Source organism: Phalacrocorax carbo, chromosome 2, assembly GCF_963921805.1.
Source record: "Phalacrocorax carbo chromosome 2, bPhaCar2.1, whole genome shotgun sequence".
Taxonomy (NCBI): Eukaryota; Metazoa; Chordata; class Aves; order Suliformes; family Phalacrocoracidae; genus Phalacrocorax; species Phalacrocorax carbo.
In genome coordinates, this window is record NC_087514.1 from 47,513,640 (window position 1) to 47,534,043 (window position 20,404).

The 20,404-nt window shown below is 38.9% G+C and overlaps 1 protein-coding gene across 2 annotated transcripts in view; it reads left to right on the top strand.

Moving 5' to 3' along the window:
• The window catches only part of NOL4 (nucleolar protein 4), a 198,429-nt gene that overhangs the window by 162,760 nt on the left and 15,265 nt on the right, over positions 1 to 20,404 (top strand). For both annotated transcript variants that reach the window (XM_064442777.1, XM_064442778.1), the window contains one exon: positions 814 to 927. In XM_064442777.1, the coding sequence (XP_064298847.1) occupies positions 814 to 927 (114 nt within the window). The remainder of the gene's footprint in view (positions 1 to 813; positions 928 to 20,404) is intronic.

The following is a 20,404-nucleotide window of genomic DNA, read 5'->3' on the forward strand; positions in this document are numbered from 1 at the left end:
TAATTAGGAAAAAAAGATGTGTAAATAGTCTTTTTAATGAACTGGTAGGGAAGACCATATTGGAGTTCATAACCAACAATGGATTTTAGCATTCCCTTGTCTTTGGGGGATTCATTGCACCTTTAACCTAAAAGATGTAAATGCTATGAAATTAGTAATGCGAGGTTTTGAATCAGAAAAAATGAACCATATCTAGTTGAACCACAAAATATCTACATTGTTGGAAGGCTGGCATTATCAAAAGAAAACCAGATTTTTTTAAAATTCATTTTAATCTCATCAGTCATGTTGCAGCAAGAAATGCAAATATTCGTATACTACAGATTGAGACTGCTCAGAAGTGTTCTGACAATCTGTTATGTTTTGAGTGATGTTTGAACCCTATCACTTGGGGTTTTTTTGTTTTGGTTTTTTTTATGACTATAAAAAACCACTACTCGTCTCTGTCACATGCTATACAGGATAAAAAGCCTTTCAGTTTTCTTAACAAGAATCAGACGGCCAGGGTGCTGCTGGAACGCAGAGAATATGCCACTGTCTGTTCAAAGTACAGCTTAATGAGCCAGACTAAACACACTGGACAATAGAGCTGTGGGGGGAAAGGGCTTCTCATGGATCTATGGATCAGCTGCAGCTTTAACATCTAACTAGTTTCATTTTTCATCTTTACAAGTTCCATTTCCCTGTTTTGTTGGTATAAACTACATTTCAATGAGCGGACTTTCCTGCCTAGGTGACGGTATTGTGTGCTTTGAAAAAGGATATCGTGGATTATGCTAGAAATAATTTCTGTGTTTCTTTTTTCTCTCATAGTCACGACCTATTCCCTCACACCTTACTTCAGCAGTTGCAGAGAGTATCCTGGCTTCCGCCTGTGAGAGTGAAAGCAGAAATGCTGCAAAAAGGATGCGGTTGGATAGACAGCAGGTACTGTGTTGTTTGGGGGTCTACCACATCCATATTTATAAATGTACCGGACTCATTTACAAGGATGCCATGCAGAAGGGTGGTGCAATCCCTTATATGTTTCTTGCTAGCAAGAATAATTAAAATACAAAAGCTGTAGTTCTTTAAATGAATACACAAGCATGTCTTTGTCTATATTTACATAAGCTGTATGAGGGTTTCTAGTACATATATAATGTCCAGCTGGATAAAGCTATATATTTGCTTTTTAAAGGTTGTAGACTTTGAGGGCAGGTTGTGTAATCTGCATACTAGAGTTTAAAGGGACAGAACATACAGTATATATAATATACATAAATAAGAGTAGCGATGCATGTATCCATGAGTCAGTGTGTTTACCTGTGCACATATTCTCTTCCAATATGTGTATGCATTTGTAAATACAAGGTGAAATAGTGTGTTTCTGAAAAAGCCTATTTACCTGAAACAGAAAAGTTACTGTCATATATACCAAAATGCTGTCAATTACCTTATTAGTGAGTTTTTAAAGCTCATATCATTTTTTTTCCTTAAGTGATTATTCACCTATTCTAGTGCGTGTTAGGATTTCACTATTTTTAATTTGCTGAGAACTGCATGTTCTCTTTCAATTTTTTTAAAATCAAACTGGTAGCTTGTTCCAGGCTTTGATTATTAGTTGCTTCACAGGTACAGTGAATGTCTAACATTCTTATTGCGAAGATGATTATGCTTTATTTCTCTTCACAATTTTCATAAAGTCAGATATCTCACTTGTTCCAAAATATGCCTCAGTCATGGTAGATGATCTTCTTTTGTGGAAAATAACATTTTTTAAAAGAACATTTTTCTTTTATACGTAATCATTGAGTTCTTTCTGGTCCTGCCCTAACTGAATAAAGGTTCCTACTACTATCCTTAGAACTTTGATAGCTTAGGAGCTGAGAGTGGATATTGCTATTTCTTTTTGCTGTTAGATTTTTTTATAGTATTGTCATAATTGCGGTACATTTGCCTCAAGATTTACAAACCACATGGGATGTCAAAGTACTGTAATGTTAAGTATGGCTTAGTTTAGAAGTGGTTCTCATCCAAATTGTCCACGTTCTGTATTCTCTCATTTGTTCTCTGATTTTTCAGTAACAATTAAAAAACAAAAAAAAAAGCTACTAAGTTGATGTGCTTACCCCAGGGAGAACTAGAAGAGACTTGTACAAACTTCAGTTGCTTTCATTTCCCTGGCTGGAGACTAACCTGCCCTTGGTAACCACAAAATTAGTGGCTCAGTTCCTTGGCCCAGCCAGGGTGAGGCAGAGTTTTCAAGTTACTTAGATGAGTGTCCCATAATGCTCTTGAGGGAGCCGTAAAGCTGTTTAAAGAAAAACAATTTTAAAACTGTAGACAGAAGTAAAAAAGCTTATTAATAGCATTTTTCTTTCTTTTAGTTGTGGTGTTACTGTCACAGAAGGATTTGCTAGAAGTTATGGTTGAGGGGAGAGGTATGCCTTTACTTTTCCTAGCAGAATTCAAAAATCTGCAGGCAGAATGGCTTCAAACTGATCATCTTAATTACAGTTGTGAGGTTAAAATAGTAAAGTTGCCTACAAAGGACAGGTGTTGGGTTCTGCTTCCTTCAGCTCCCTCCTCTTTTGGCAGCGAGTCTGGGAATACTGTGGAGACAGTTGCAAATAGCACCAGCCATTTGATTCGGCAAGCAGTAAATTAGCTGGGTTGATGTAGCTTTGGTGCTTGCAAAACTATTTGTGAATTCCGGATAGATTTGCTGAGTAGTTTTGGCTGGAAAAAAATATGGGAATGTGTGTTAGGTAGCTTCATAGAACTTCTAGTGAGAAATTTACCCTGCAGGGCAGAATAGTTAAGTCATTAGAGAAGTAGAAAACCTTGGTTCTAGCCCCAGTTCCATTGAATTTTAATTATTTATTCCAAGTACGTGACATTAGCAAAGTAGATTGAGAGTAAAGCATTCCAGAATATTTCTGAGTGGGGTGTTTACTACATGCTACTGTGCCCAGTTCTTATGCTGAGATGGGAAGTGGCCCTCTGTCCACAGTTTCAGGGAGAGTGCCTTACAGATAAAAGAGCTCTATCCTTCTCATCTTCCTATCTTTTCCTTTTGCTTACTTTTACATTTCCTTCACTTTTTTTTTTACATATATCCAAAATGAAATATTTTTGTTGGATTTTCTTCTTAAACAGAGAAAGGTTGAAAAAATTCAGTTCAGCGTGTTGGTTTTGCTGTTCCATAGCTCAAAAAAAAATTAAAAAGGCAGCCTTGTTTTCTTGTTAACATGGCTCTACTTTTACTTTTTAAATGTAAATTTCCAAACCTGGGCATTACACCAGTGGGTGGAATCAGGCTTTGAGGACCCTTCAGTGGAAACTTGGGAGGAGGAAGAGGAAAGGGGAAATAAGATTTGAATAATGAAAATTACCACTTCATAAAATGTATCAAGAGATCTTCTAATGGAGGACAAGCATTAGACAGTCCTGGAAGGTAGATTTTTAAGAGGATCTGGTAAGAGCACTCATTCAGCACTTCTTCTCAGAGCTGAATGGAAGCGTTGCATTAAAGCTGCTTTATTCCTGCACACAGCAAACTGAAGGTCTGCCTTTTATTCTCCAGAGGGGTGATCTGCCTCAAAGTGAGGTGTAATTTGCATCCCCACCACTACCTTTTTCAGAATATTACCCATAAAATGTGAATGTATTAAGAACACAATGAGTGTTATGCCCAGTCCTGAAGCTGAGACAAAACTTCAGAAGCGTTGATCATGCTCATGACTATTAGCTGTTCCTTTCACAAGTATTAAATGTGAAGGGCTGGCTTTATATACTTATAATCATATGCACAGTTTTGTTATCTCTTCAAAAGAAACCTCTCCAATTGCGTGTGTGTGTCTGTGCACACACAAATACTGCATCTTATGAATTACTTTCCAGAAGTATTTCTGATAGCTGCAGTGCTTAATATAGGCATGATCTAGTGATATTAAGTCTGATAAAAGTTAAGTCTGAAGCAGGAAGAACTCATCCTTCTGCCTATAAGCCTCAAATACCACTATGTGATCTTTGTATTTCGTAACTCAAGGCTGAAAATTTCTGCCTGCAAAAATCCAATTTTAAAGTAAATTAATGAAAACTGGTCTCATTGGCATCAATTACTTATTTTCAAAATTAGTTTTTGTCACGCCAGTAATTTATTTCATAACAGGAAACTCAATGTGATCTTGTCTGTCAGGAAACAGTAACTTCCCATAGTTTTTGCAACTGCAACAATAAAAGCATCGACAGTTTCTGAGACTTCTCTGTAAGGAATATAAATGTGTTTACCAGGTCATGGTAGCTTGGACTATAATGCTTTGGCTGACTGTGTTAGATATTACTCAAGTACTCTCTTTAGCTTCAGTGCTTTTTCATTATCTTGAGATCAAACTCTGTCGGTTGGCCTATAGCTTAAGTTCCAAGAAATTACATATTTGGTACCTATTATCTGACGGAAGAGTTCTGTTGCTTCTATTTTTTTATTCTGCCTGATATTAAAAATAATTTATTCCCTTGTACAAACTTTGTAGATTTATATATTGAAATTGTATAGATTTACCGATACTACTGCCAAACGGTGACGTGCTCATGACACTGGGCTGGATTTGGTTGATATTTCCACAGTCCAGATCAGGCAGTGGCTACAGAGGCAGTGCAGAACTTTTGTGTTGTTCCCCAAATCATCTCTGCTGAGTCTGGATACTGAAAAAGGGTAACCCCAGTCTTGAATTTTGAGGACTTTTTTCATCACGGCTGACAAAAAATGTAGAAACAATAACTGGATTGAACTTCTATGACTTGCTTCTGTCAGAGATGGAAGAGGCATTATCTGAATCCTTAAGATCTCTTGTGCTTCTGAGTGATACCTTGGGATGCTCTTCTGGGTTAATCTGTCAAGATCTTTATTATATTTCTAGCAATGTTCAGTGTGAAGCAGTTGCACTGAAGTAGAGGTTCTGGACTACTATCAACAAGGGAGCCATGAAATGAATTAAGTAGAGCTAAAATACAGCCTTTTTACATGCGTTCATTACATTTGGTGAACAGGATGCCTTCTTTTGTTGTGTCCTTCACTTTACAAACCAAATTGTGTCTTAGTTGGGCAAAGGAAGAATGGTTGAATAAGTAGAAAAATCTGGAAAAAGTCATGCAGTCATTACTGTCCTGGGCAGTGAACAGAGGTTGGGATGACTGTTTTGTGGGCTGCAGCTGCAGAGGTCTTGGCTCTATGGCTCTGCTTGTTGTCAGTCGGAGAAATGGAAGTTTTGTTTTAAGAGTTTAACTGTTAGTCTCTGCTTCTTCCAAACAGGTGTATGTGTGGTGTAGTTTATGTAAAACCTTATCATAAAGCAGCCTGGAGCAGTGTTGGGCTGTGGTACTCTGTGGAAGGTGGAGGTAGATTTGTTTTGTTACTGTCCTGTTACTGACCAATAAAAATTCTTCAAGGGAAGATCTAAGAGGAAATAGTAGTTTTTATATATTAGCATGTGAGAGGATCTGTGCCTTCTTTGAGGAAGCTGAAAAGGTGAAATCTTCCATTGGAAAAGCAAGACCAATATTAGGAAAGCATTGCCTTCACCCTTATTTGGACACAAGTGTTTTTTACAACAGCTGCCTTTTGCTTCATTGTTTTATTGTTTAGAATTGATTCTTTTTGCATGCTGTCATGCTGCAAAATTTATGAATGAGCATTTTTTTCTTCTAATTGAAATAAGGTGTTTTTGGGGATCAAGACAAAATATGAGCACCTGGGAGCAAGGAGGGAGGATGAATATGGGAAAGCAGGAAAAGAACTGAATCATAGAATACTATGTCTGTAGAAGTGTATGAACCTTTTTACGGACATGTTGTCTGTAGTTAGCCAGATCATTTAGAAAATTGATGTAGCTTCATTGGCACCAGTTGTTTTGTACTAGTTAGGAATCTGGACCTCTGAGAATTCATTATTGTATTTGTAGGTAGGAGAGTAGTGGTCTTATATGACAGTGAAGCCAGCAGACTGGATTCTCTCCTGGACTCGGTCCATGTTATTTTAGCAGTTTGACCTCCATTTCAGTGAGTAGTGTCATTGAAGGGCTACTGTAGCATGCGGAGTTTTTTGGGTAGCCAAAGGAGTGACCTGTGTACACATCTGTCATCCTTATGCTCCAAGTAATTGGACATGCAATGTATGATTCTTTTGTAGTTACATAGCAAATGACAAGTCAAGCCCAAAGAGAGCTTAAGCTCAGAGGAAAATGAAAGTTATCTTACGTATCTCCCATCCTAACAAAGGCATTTCTCAGCCAGAGCTGGTGCTTTTTAAATCAGTAGGCTCTTCACAGAGTGCTTGTCAGTCAATATTTTATAGAATATGCATAAGAAAAAGGCTTTCTGCATTTTCATTTTTTTAGATGTGAATTTAAAGAGTACAGTTTCTTTTCATTCCAGAGACTAGCTGAAAATAACAATAGTCAGACAACTGTATGTATAGCCTGACAAAAGCGTTGTCCTCGTAGCTTCACTGCAGAGACATCAGAATAATACTTTTCTTCTAAAATTAATAATTTCTTTAATTCAAATTAATTCAACTATTCTTTACCACTATCTGCATGGCAAATGGGAGGAAATACAATGAAGCTATTAGGATATGTATACATCTCCATGTGCGCATGGGAGGCAATTTCCTTTTCACTGAACAAACCAGTTACACGCAGGCTAACTTTAATTCTTCACATGAGATCATATTTGGAGATGGCTGCAAGACAACTTTGCAGTTGCAGAAGTATTACGGACTTCATCTCTGTCTCTGCTTCGATGATTTCACTCTCTGCTAGGCATCTCAAAAAAGTTCCCTCAATACAAATGTTAAATCTCTTTTTTTTTTTTTTTATTCATAAGGTTAAAAGATGTGATGTAAGATTCGGATAAATAAGATTCGGATAAATGTGCAGGTTACATTTCTGAATCTTGTGTAAGCTACCAGTTTCTTTAATTGTAAAAGCTAAACTCAGTAGAAAAAAATCTTGGATTAAATGAGCTTTGCAAGTTGATAAGAGCAAGTCTATGCACTGTGCACAGACTTTCATGCACTATGATGCTATGAAGCAGTTCTTTATGATAAACACAGAATGCATTTTTAAGAAAGCTCTCGTCAAGATGACAAGCTAAAATTTTTTCTGTGCTGTGATTTGTAACCAGGCAAATTAAATATCAATAATGATCATGGTGGAGTGAAAGATAATATCTAACCTCCAAGGAACAGAAAGTTTAATGATCCCAGGTTTACACTGGAACATAAATGAACATAATTTGTAAATAGGCACTTTAAACACATTCTTCACCCCCATCCTAGTTTGGGGGATAAAAGGAAGGCAAATCTAAAGTTTTCGGTGCTTTAGTAGCATATGAATAAGGTGTTAAGAATATTGCAACATTTAGTAATTTTAACAATATTGCTTTTAACTGTTAGAGGAGTAGGAGTAGGTGGCTATTAGGTTTCTGACAAAGCAATTATGTCCTAGACAGATACGCTGGGAGCTGACCTGACATTTGCCTCTGGATAGTTGTCATAGCAGCAACTTGAATAGAGCAGCTTGATACAAGCGCCAGTTGCAGATTGGATACAGGTTCAGTGCTAATGTAATACATCTGAATATTAATAAAGGTGAAGAGGTACTGCCATTTGGAAATCACCACTACTGTGTTTCCTTCCATTTATATCTAATTCCTAAATGTTTGTTTTTAAAGAAATTGAGATTTGTAAGGAGATGTTAATGATCTGCCCCCATACAATTTTCTGGTGCCGTTTCTCTGCATGAAACAAGGGGGTTGACCTAAAGAAAGACTCTTCAAGCACAGTTTTATTAAAAAAAAAGAAAAAGTCTGGCTGTTGCAGACCAGGAGTAGTTTGTGTCTCTGTTAAGAAGGAAGGAAATTACTGGTGGACAAATTACAGGTAATTGTAAAACTGTTTTGAAGAAACTAATTAAAAATCTGAATTGCGGTGAGAACATGAACCTCCATTTCAGGATCACTGTATCTGGCTTTCAGCCATGGAGGGGAAGAGACCTTTAAATCTTCATACTTGAGGACAGAGAATTTGTGTTTCAGCTGTGTCACTAATGCACATCTAAATCTTGACACACTGAGCAGTTATTTCCTGTATTACCCTTCATACAGCAGGAAAGAAGGAAGAAGGATATATATTTGTGTCCCTGTCTGTATGTTGTTGTTGACTTTTCTCATCAATGCATACTGCAGCTTCCAGGAGGAAGGAAGAAACAAGTTGTAGGGTTCTAAGATGCTCTCTTTATTCTGTTGTTTATATTATGTAGGTTTGTATCAAGGGCAGATTTGGCAATATTGGTTACAGAGGAGAGAGTTATGCAAAAATATCTCCCAGTGGACACCGGAGAATGACCTGCTGAGGCGGTGCTTCTGTGGCAGAAAGCTGCAAATTCAGAGGGAGCGTGAAGGGCAGTTTTGTTTCAGGGAGATGGAATCCTTGCCACAGCTATTCAGTATGCAGGAAGAGTACATCAACTATACATCCTTGTTAGACATGGAGGAGAAAGCATCAGGCGTTTCCCTTCCTCTTGGGTTTCATAGACCCTAATTTGCTCTAGAGGTTGGGAAAGAAAAGGCACTTTGTCCATGCTGACCACAAGTGGCAGAAGTGAGGAGGGATGGGGCCATGTCCTCTCTCTGCTGTATATTTACACAAGACCTGAAAAATTCCAGCTCAAAATGATTTTCACTTCAGAATGGGAGGCTTGCCAAGTCTTCGATAATAGAAAAGAGCAAAGGGAAGCAGATAGTTCGCTTAATGTAAAGCAAACAAATAGAAATTGGAATCCCCAAAACCATAAGAGGCAAAAGTCACTTTAACTTGCAAAGAACTCAATGCCTCTTACACTACGGTAGCTTTATTAATAACAGCTTTTTGTATTCAGACATCTCATTGTGATTTGGTATTTAATAAGGATCGGGGTTATTCCTCTACTTCAATACTTCATACTTTTTTTATCTGTGTTCAAAATGACGACCAAGATGACTGTAACGTCCTTGGATACCCACATGCTGGTTTGCATTTCAGGCCTTATTCACTTCCATCATTTCCCCACCTAATGATTATTTTACTTCTGAGTTGGTCTTTGGTTTGCTTTTGTGGTTCCAAATGATACGCTTTAACCACTGAGGCACAAAATGTTATGCAGGCACCGTTTAGCTGCATGTGGATTATTGTCAAGAGATCAAATTATGTACTAGTATTGGGAAACTTAGCTTCCTACCCAGAATGCACTGGCCGTATTATCAAGGGGAGGAAAATAAGCAGTATGCATTGTAATTTTAAATCCTGCTGCCTTTCAAGTCAGTGGCAAAATTCCTGATTTCAGCAGTGCTGGAATAGGGTTCTGTTATTAGCAGATGCAGCTGGAAGGGACTGCCGAGAATCACAGGGCAACCCCCCTCACTCCACACTCCAGCCCAACCTACATTAAATTTGCTACATGTATTGGAAAGGAATATTGTGCAAGGCATGCAATTGCAAATGATTTCATGCCTTGGCTTTACAGTGAAGCCCTAAGGTGAGCAGCTAATTTTTCACCTCAACACAGAGATCATTAAATTAGAAAATGCTTTAGTTTTCCAAGCTCTTCTTGCTGAGCATTTGTGGTTGAATTTCAAGCTGCTGATTTCAGAGATGACTTTAAACACCCTGAACTGCAATAAGATCTTGAATGTGAAGTAAAATTGATGCCAATGTAAGTTTTCTGTTCTGGAGGTTGATAAAGCTGAAAGTTCAGAAATGGAGTGTCAGGTTATGTTTCATGGACAGGAACTTTTAAACAACCTTATCCCCTTTCCTACCATAGGTGGAATGAAAATGAAGCGGGACCAGAACAGCCTTCTTCCCTGGGTCTTTAATATCCATCTCCTGTCATGGAGGCAGGAATGAAAAGGCTGGTGGAAATATAGATAGAAAAGTTCTCTGCTCAGGCCCAAAGTGGAAGTTTTGGAGCCATGGCTTTTGTTCTTCCCGCTGTTGTGTTGAAAGCTTTTTACTTATCCTTCCCTTTTATATGTCAAGAATATATTAAATGTGAAGCATTTTCTTGCCTGTCAGATGTTTCTGTCATAGAGACAAGTATGTTAAAAGCAGGTTCTTGTTTTTTGTTTCCTATGTTTAGCTAATGACTTCATTGCACACACCCTCCTGCCTACAGCACAGGCAGGGAATAATGTTTCTGGTGAGTAAATCCCTGTTATCATGCAGAGTTTGGGCCAGTTTAAAGAAAACAATGCAAACCCAGCGTGCATGTGCAAACTCTTATTTTTCAAGAGTGGCATATTTCGGTTTTGATTAATGAATTAGTAGATTTAGAAGACTTTAAACAATCATAAATTGCTCCTAAATTCAAAGTATCAGTTCCACAATGGATTCAGATATATTCCTTGGTTAGAAAAGTGCGATTCTCTATGCAGAAAATATATGTAGAAGTGTATGCACAGACTGCTTATGTTTGGTAGCAGGAACATGATTGTGATTCAACAACTGGCTTGATGTCCCTAAACTAAATTTAGAAACATATTTTTCTAAGAAAAAACCAAAAAATATAATAAGCTGTGGGAGCAGGAGCTGAGTGAATTGCCTGGGAGCAGCACCAGCTGCTAAAGAGGCTAGACACAGGGCAAGGCAGCCAAGCAGGCTGTGGCCAGCAGCCCAGGCATTGTGCCAGAAGAATCCTCCCCTGAAATGAGAATATTTGGGGAACAGATTTGTACTGCAGTGCACGAATTTCATGCTTATTACTCATGATATTTCATATTAAGCTTCAGTTTTACTGTCTCCATTAATGAAGCAAATCAGAAACTGCATCCTCCAAAGGCCAGTCAAAGTTCATTTCTTTGTTTCTTCCAATGGCTTATGCTGCTCTGGTTTGATGATTGTGGAATCAAAAGGCCATAACCCAAAGCATCACTTCTTATCTACTGAATCTTTTAAAATACAGAACCCTCAGAGTACTGAAGCTAAAGGATGTGCACCAAGTTCTGTCAAAAATTTAGAGCAGGTCTTCTTCAGTAGCAAAACATTTTCTTTCTACTAAATAGTTTGAGACAGGGTGGGGAGGTCAGGGTTTTTTAAAAATACATTTTATTTTTAAAAGATTTTTTTTTTAAAACTGTAAAAGTCAAGTTGTACCTGAGGCAGTGTTCAAAACCAGGCATCCTGCATTAAATTCATAGAAAGAATTTTGGTTTTCACAAATATGCAGTTCAAGTTTTAACACAAATTTGAAATAAAATAATTAGTAATGAAATGTATCAAACACAGGGTAAAATAGCTTTAAAATATCTGAGCCTACTGTTGGAAACAAGAACCAGTCATTAAGCGCATGCAAAAAAGTAATTGCTCACTCTCTAACAGACAAGAAAACTGGGGTGTGTGTGTGGTGTTTGTTTGTTTGGTTTGGTTTGGTTTGGTTTAAAAGACAGCATCTGTAACTCCTGCTAGAATTTACCTGTGGAAGAGACATCATGCTGTAAATATGCCAAATATGCTGGAATCTCCAGCGTGCTTATTTTTTTCCTTTCCAAAGTAGAACACACAGACATTTTTAATTAGTTGAAATTGAGGAAGTTGATTCAACATTGACCTCAAATGCTTCATGTCTAGGCTATCATCTTCTGTTTCTAAATGAAGAAGAATTTCATTTAGAGTCTAATATAAAATGCTTTGGTCCATTCCCCCTGCCACAGAGTCTGATATATGTAATATTAAAAGAAAATGTGGGGCAGAAGAGAAATAGGGAAAAGCACTCAGAAGTCCAAATTATACCCCATAATTTTTCAATAAAGTCTTTTTGAGTAGTTGCATCTCCACACCCCAGTACTAGCAGGTGTATGGAAAGCTGTTTTGTGTCAAGAAAATATGCTGTCAGTGGTGGGAGTGATATCAGTTGTAATGCAGTAGATGAAGAGTCCTATAGTGGGAGGTTTAATTGTGTTGACCGCGATGATATTGTAGTAATAAATCTGCAACACTGGCACAAGCATTGCTCCAGTACTCCCACACATTTTCCCCTGCATGGTCCCTAAACATTTGATTCATGAGTTTAAGAATTTTCTCTGTTGATGCTCTGGTGCCACAGCCCTCCTGCACTGAATGGAGTAATGCTGATCTAGCCCATCACAGTCACTAAAAAATGACATGTTGGCAAGGGGGAACAGAAACGTCTCTCTCTATAGGTGTGCCTCACTGAGGTAATTTCCTAAGGACAGTACACATAAGTATGAAAAATGCAGAGAAAAATGCTGGATTGTGGTCACAAAAGTGGAGCTCCCTGAGGCATAGCAAGGCTTGTTCTGAATGAGAGGAATATACTGTGAAGGAGGAATTTCTCTCACTTTGCATCCTTCTGGTTCAGCAGTAAGTACTGCTATGCCTTTGTCATCATGCATCAGTTTCAGCAATACTTTGATTCATTCAGCACCATTACCTGCAGGCAAGACTGCTCTTGGGATGGGAAAAGATGACATTGTTTTCTTGCTGTTTATGTTGTTTCTGTTTGGAAGAAAGGTCAGATATTCAGACTCCTCCATTTGTACTGTCTATCAGTGAGGAAGCAGCAAAAATGATCAGCAGCCATGTTCTTCTGCAAGGTGCTGGCCACTGCAAAGAAATTGGCTTTGAAAGGACTAGAGGCGTTATGCAGCGACATAAGAATAAACATAACACAACCTGTACTTCATTTCCACTGAAGTTTTACTTTTATTTTCTTCAAATTTTTAGCTAATCAAATTTCTGCAGGGGCATCCTAGGCCCTGGAGTTCGTTACGCAGTGCTTCACTTTTGGGACCAGGCACATACCAAATCAGCTGCCTTAGGAGCAGGCTTAGCAAGCCTGCTCCCATGGTCCTGTGCCTTGAGCTAGCTTAGGCTGAGATCTGTGGAAGTGGCACAGGGAAGGAAAGGATCCTTTCATATTCTCTCTGGTCCCATCCTCTGTGGCAGGCTGAAGGAGTCAGTGATGCAGTCTCCCAAGGGTAACTGGCTTTCCTTTCAAGGAAAATGTTGGCAGAGAGTGGCTGGGAAGGTGCAAATAGAGGAAGTGAGGATTCTCAAGGTTGACTACTGAAACAAGGGCTAAATCAGTAATTTATCATAAGGCCCAAGGCAAGGGTCATGCTGTGCTGTTATTTAGGTCGGAGTTAAAATCTGCCTTTTTCTGCCTATCCTGAGAAGAAGAAATTCTGTATAAGACCAGGGCCTTAACAAATCTCTCTGCTGGTACAATGGGAGGGAGCAAAAGGTCCACCTGCCCTCTCTCCTCTGGTGTTCCTCTGCAGAACAGAACATGGTGGCCCTGAAGATTCTTCTGCTCTTTGCATGTCGCCTTTGTTCCATTGTCTGAATTTGGACCACTTTCTCCATGGGAAATGTCACATGTATTTTGTGAAATACGTTGTGAGCACATAGGAGTTTTGCCAAAACTCAGAGGCATTGGCACAGTTCACATATTCAAACCAGGTCCAGCTCTGCTTCCTACATGCCTGTAGCTGTTTGTGATCTGGTGCTGGCCATTGTTGGACACATTATTTAAAATTGCACAGAGGAAGTAATTGCTGTGCATACACTGCAGCGCACTATACAGTTTTGCACTATGCACCTGTCTCATATGTTGAGGCAACTTCCAATTAATAGCGGTGAAACCATTAGCTAACTAACTTTTTTTCATAAATTAAAATTCTCTAGACAAATAAAGAGCATGACTGTGTCCAATATAACTTATGAAACAGCTTATGAAAGGTGATAACTGCAACCTAAGACAAGAACAGCAGGAGCTATAGGGAAAATTAACTTGCAGGACACTTTCCATCATTAGTCTACCTCAAATGTGCTTGCTACATTGAGTTACACTTCTTAACATTCCTTTGTCCTGGAATAAAAAAAACACTCCAGGGAAAGTACGTAAAAAAATCAGCTACCTAGAACTTCACTAAAGAACAGTAAGTTTATCTCAAGTACCACAGGAAAAGATAAATGCTATCCTTTTCCATTTGGATAGAGAGATGTGGTCCTTTAGAAGAACCCAGTTTCTTTTTCCCCAGTGACTTTGCATCACGGTTATCTAAACTGTAGGAATAGCTCATCCATGCTCAACCAGCAGCACTAGTGACCTCTGAATGCTTGTGTTGCTCTTCTGCTCTCACAGTGGATAATGAACTGGCTAAAGCTGACAGGCTATGAAAAATGAACCCTCTGCTATGCTATTGCTCCAACAAAGTGATTCTCCGACAACTCCTTGCAACAGCCAGCTGAGCACCTTTTCCAGAAAAGTTTTGTGTTCTGCAGGTGAAGTGGCAGTAGTGAAAAAAAACAATACTCAAACACTACAATGTGAAAACACTAACCTTTTATTTAAGGTTAACATACCCATTCCAGTCTATAAATAATGTGTCATTCTATTATAAATGCAGAAGTCTGAGGTTCATTTTTCTCTCTTCTACACAATAGCACTTTTTATATTTTGATCTTCTTTTTCTGTGTCAGTTTCATGTTTTCATTTCTTGTTGAACACTGACTTGTGTCATTTTTGATGCCCGGTGGCAGCACTGATGCTGGCAGTTCATTTCAGTGTTAATAACCTGAAAGCAAAAGGAACCTACTGCCCTTCTAATCTGAAACTAGAGCATGGTGCTTTCTTTTCTTGGCTCTGTACCCTGTGTCAGGAGGACAGTTTGGAGGTCCTTGAACTTCTGGCGGGTAATTTAACACCTTGATAGACACTCTTCAAGTTCCCACATCACCATTGGCATTACAGGGAGTTTAGATGCCTAACTGAACTCTGTATTACACCTGATTTATCTCTGTTAGACTATATCAATATTTCCTCACTATCTAAAAAGTTATAATTTTTATCTAAAATATGAAAACCATTTTGATATCAGACTTCATAGCGAAATCGTCATTAATACCTAGACTTCTGGCAGTAGCATGCTCAATACAGTTGCACCTGCATGCTAGGAGCACATTTTCATATAAAGTTATATCTATGGCAGAAAATTCTGTGCTGAGACTGATGTGCTGTCCATGTAATGATGAGACGATAGACAGAAGCAAGGAGGGTGGGATACAGGGTATGCACTATTGGGTCACAGGCAAGGGAAAGGCAGCAATCTCCGGGTGTTTAAGAAGGGGACAACTTCTAGACCCTGCAATGGGAACCAAGAATCCCATGGCTCATCTTCCTTTAAACATCCTGCTCTGTGCAGATGATGATGGCCACTTACCCTGCCAGCTGCTTCTCTGCACAGGAGCCAGAAAACTCTAAGCTAGGACTGATGTATCTCCATGTAATGATGAGATGATAAACTCACAGCTAAAGCATGAATGTTTGGCTTAGCTGGAATACCCAGCTCCAGCTGAGCTACAAATTGACTAGTATGTCACACAAGAACAGGCTTTCTCATTTCTTTTACATACTTGATTTAAGTCAGTAAAAGTGAAGAAAATAATGCAGAGAAAGGGGTAGAGAAAAACATGGTCTAGATCTGATTACAAAGGGTGGGAAATAGAAAGCTGTGCAGTCCCCCAACTGTTCCTTACAAGAGGAGAAATAGTGTGCATGCCTGAGGACAGCAATTATGGCCCTCTTGGTTTCACTGCTAAGTCCACCCCTGAATTATCAAAACACTTCCCAATCTAAAGCATATCTGGCATGAGTTCTGTGATATTATTTAAACTTGCCTTAGTGTTTTGTTTTAGCCAGTTTGCTCCAATTTACTCTTAGTAGTTCTGGGAAAGACCTCAGGGGTCTTTCTGCTGGTTGTGCGTAGACCTCGTCCATAATTCTAGTGCCTTATCCTCAGACAAAGACCTGGAATGCTGCTTATAAAGGACAACTAAATTTAAAGGGGAAGGAATCTGTCCAGAGGTGCAATTATTTTTTAAACCTATCTGTCCTGGTGATTTTGTACAACAGGTTATGATACTGTCAATGGATGCATCACTTTAAGAATACTGTGACTAACCTGAGAGGTGGAGAAATACCCAGGTATAGATATATATAAAATATATATAGCTGTCTTGGAAAGTTATCAGAGAATATCTTTGCCCCTCAGATAAAATGTATCTGTGGTATGTTTTAAATATCCTCCTAAACAGACTATAAAGATTCTAGCAATTCAATTTTCAGGTTTCAGCTATGGGCCTGGTGTGATGAGTTGAAATCTCAGGTAGATGTTAATTTTCAATTGATAGTCCCTGAGTACAGAGACTGGAAATTTTGTAGAACTTCATTCAAAACCGTTCTGAGGTATGAAAGCATGATGCAGCACAGCAAACAGGTCACATGAATTAACTTTTCTGTGCACAAATTCATCAGGGAACCTGTAGCAAATGCCTGGCTTTTCTTATTGTGAGTACTGAAGATCTGCTGACTTCAACTGTAAAATCTGGGTTTTGGTCACCGTGTTGAAAGAGAAATAAGGCTTTCTGGGGAAGGTAGTATCTTTTATTAGATCAGCTTTTGGGCACTGAAGTGGTCTAGGAAAAGGTGTTACCTTTTTCAAACCTTACTTTGCCTCCATGCTTAGATCACAGCTGGAAGAGCATCTCCTACAATATTAAAAGATGTTGTCCTTTTAAAAGACTCTAAATATTCAGTACTTTATAAACGAAGGTCAGCCAGTGCAAAGGACTACTGTGAAGCTTCATTTGGATTTCAAACTCAGTGAATTATGTAGATCTATTTAATTTTGTTCAGGCCTCCCTAGTCTTGAGCTGGTTTTTAGTGAGTAGTAATCCCAACACAAACCTTAGCAACTGGAGAGGGGAGAAAGAATGTGCAATGGAAACCAAAACTGAAGTGAAAACTCACATCCATCATTTGCAGAAATACCATTTCCACCATCGCTAAGCACCCTGAGTCAACAGCCTTACTGCAGTGTTAAAGGAAAATTTAGCCTACTGTGATGTGCCAAAATAATGTTTAGCTGTCTAGGCTTCCAGGATATTGGTCATAAAATTAAAAGCTGGGTCAAACACTAGGGAATGAATATAATGTCATTGAAGCTAATAAAAGATCCAGTGTTCTGTCAGAACAATGTGTGTCATCCAAGCAGTTGGCAGTATCAGCACTTATTAAGATTACCTGACACTTCCCATTATAAAACTAGGTATGCGGTTTGCTTATAACTTCACAACCTTCAGCCCCCAGGGATTACATTTACTCTTCTGTATGTCTTCCATCTGTTGAACTCTTTCAGCCATTTTCAGGAATGAGGAAAATGTTGTCCTTTAAAGGTTGTTTGATCCTGAAAAGTATTTACTATTCCTTAAAAAAAAGGCTCTGTGTTGGGTCTTGACAACATAGTGGTGTCGATTATGCTAAGGATGTGACAGTGGATGCACATGCTTACACACTCAAAACATTTTAGTTGCTAAATTCCCAGATTATTCAAATTTCAGTTGGTATGGCTGGGAATCTGGTCTCCATGCAGAAAGGAGGGGAAGAGTGTTGGGGCTGTGAACCGTGGCAGGAGCATAGATAACAAGGGATGAAGGGAAAGTGAGATTATGAGATGGGGTTGCCTGAGGAAGTGAGTAGCTGAGGATAGTGATGTGAAGGAAACTCCTCAAATCAGTTAAAGAACTAGTGGTCAAAGAGGATCAGGTATTACTAGTGAAAAATAGTGTGGGTTGAAAACAGGAGCTGCACTGGCTAATTGTGGAACCTGGCTTTGCTCCCTGTGGGACAGGATTTTGGGGATTAGGAGACTGACAGGAGTCCAAGAAGGCAGAGAAAATCTCAGATGGGACCATCTGTGGATGTGACACTGATTAGATACAAATTAGGAAACAAAAGGGCGTGAGTTGCTGAAGCTGCTCAGGTATCAGGCACTGAGACTTGTCTGGAAAGGAGAGATTAGGATTTGCTAGGCAAGAAGACTGAAACTGAGATGGAGGGTGGAAGATGAAATTGGAGGAGCAAGGAGGATGGGATGAGGAGTCAGGGATTTTGAAGAGACAGTATGAAATCAGTTTGAACAGACAAAGCACAAGGTATACATGATCAGGTTATGGGCAAGGAAGTGACAGTGATCTCCAGGTGTCTAAGAAGGGGCCATCTTCTGGGCCCTGCAACGGGAGCCGGGAATCCTGTGGCTTATCCTCCTTTAAACATCTTGCTCCATGCAGATGATGGTGGCCGCTTACCCGGGCAGCTGCTTCTCTGCACAACAGACAAGATGGGCAGAGAGCTCCCAGCCCCACAGCCCCCTGCAGATTCAGCAGGGTGCCCCGTGATGGAACTTCTGAGTTTGTTCCCATTATTTTAAAAATGAAGTTACACAAAGAGAAGCCCGTCATGTTGTTATGGCTGTAGAACTCAAGTGCTTTACATATTAGGTAATGCTAGCTTAAGGTTGCCGTTGTTGCCAGAATCTCACCATCTGAAAAGCAGTGATAAAAGTCCTATCCAACAGGAGTACTGTGAGGATTAATTGGGTATGCTTTGAAAAGTGTTACATGGTTTTATCATGTGTTTCTATTTATTTTACTTCTGATTCAAAAATCGTAGAAATAAATTGGTGGATTCCAAATGGGAAAAATATATGAAACATTATCTCCTTTCTTCTAACGCCATACTACAAGCTATTTAGGCTAAAAAAATACTTAAAGCACATGAAAGCATGTTTTGTTTTTTCATGTGAATGAAAATTTCTTTTACTTTGCTGAAAAAATGGAAGACTATATGCAAATATTAGGTCCCTGGCTTTGAAGACTAATCTGCATTTGAGTTTTTCTAACCTCAAAGTGGTATTCTAAGAGAAGTGTTTATTGACAAGAACAACAAGCAATCCACATTTTTCAGTTTAACAAGTTAAAAAAGAAAGTATCAATAAACATGAGGCAAAAACACCTTTGCCTGTCTCTTTTCTAATTGAGTGGGAAAAAAATCACCTTGACATAGGGGCAGTTAAAGCTGGTATTCTCACAGTTGTTAATTTGTCAGTCTGGTAGACACCGCATTTCATGAAAGCAGTAGTTAAATGCATGTCACCATCTTTGCCATTTTTGGAACATTGCCATTTGCATTCTTGTTGCAGAAGTTTTGTTAGCTTTATGATCAGCTAGCAATGTCCATGTGAGTTGGGCTGCATGCACACTCCTTTTTTGGGATTTACATTTACATGTTAGCAATGCCTGTTGCTAAAAGTGGAGCCAAGGCCATAGCACTGCTCTCTCTTAATGTGAATACACAGAATTTTCTGATACTTGTGTATATGTGGGATCAAAACTCAATGCAACACAGATTTGCCATGGCTTTTATTCTAACAAGTTATTACTTTTTTGTATTATTTTGCTGGTAGTGAAAGAGATGGGGAACAGAAAGGAGCAATGGCATCGTTAGAGTTGCTTCCACAAAGAACAGACTTTTTGAAAAGGAATGGGGAACAGGAGGCTGGGACACTGATGGTGAGCCTCGCTCTTTGTACCAGTCATGACATTCTGCAGTAGCACCTGTGTTGCTGTGGATGGTATTTCCTTTTAAACTATTCATTAGCTGCTCAGAATATCAGTCAGAGCAGGTAGTTAGGTCAAACTTATTAATAAATGGTTAGTTAATTGTTACTGATCATTATTATGTTAAGATATTTTAAAATAACATTTAAATAAATTATTAAGCCTTTCCAGTGTAAACATAATATAGGGGGAAACAAGAATTGCTGCAGAACTAGCACAGAATATTAAAAAAAATCTCAGTTCTGGAACAACACTATGTTTGTTTAATTTCCGCATTAGTTTTAAAACAACGGCAATTAAAATTAAAAGAAAGAAAAGAATGAATCTGTGCAGAATAAATCTCTGGTATACAAAAGTGAATAAGATTTTTATGTTCTCTCTCTCCCCAAGAAAAATAGAGCCTGGCTTCTTTATCCTTGGTGTGGTTGCAAGGGAAGAGGAGACAGTTTTGCCTTTTGAAGTACAAAACATTTCTGAAAAATGCTTAAATCCCACAGGAATGTAAGAAAGGTAACACCTAACGCCCTGGGACCAGGCCAATGGTTCATAATCCTACCAGTAGAGCTGACACCTGAGCCTGCTCAAAAAATGCTCACCAGAAAATCTGCCCTGGTTCTACATTTAGTCATCCTGAAGCACTGAGCTAAGCACTTAGATGAGGCCCAGATTTCAGGTCTGAAATGTATGGCAACTTATTCATCATTTAGGTACAGGTGATTGGTCTGCTCTTTAAAAATATGTATAATATTTAGAGGAAGTCACCTTTTGTGTAGTGGCCAAGAGATTAGAGCACATACGCAGAACTGAGAGTCCTGGGCTCAGCATCCTCCTCAACCCCTTTCACTCTGAGGAGCACCTTCCCCACCAGGATGCCTGGGCTTCACCTCAAGCCCCAGCCCATGG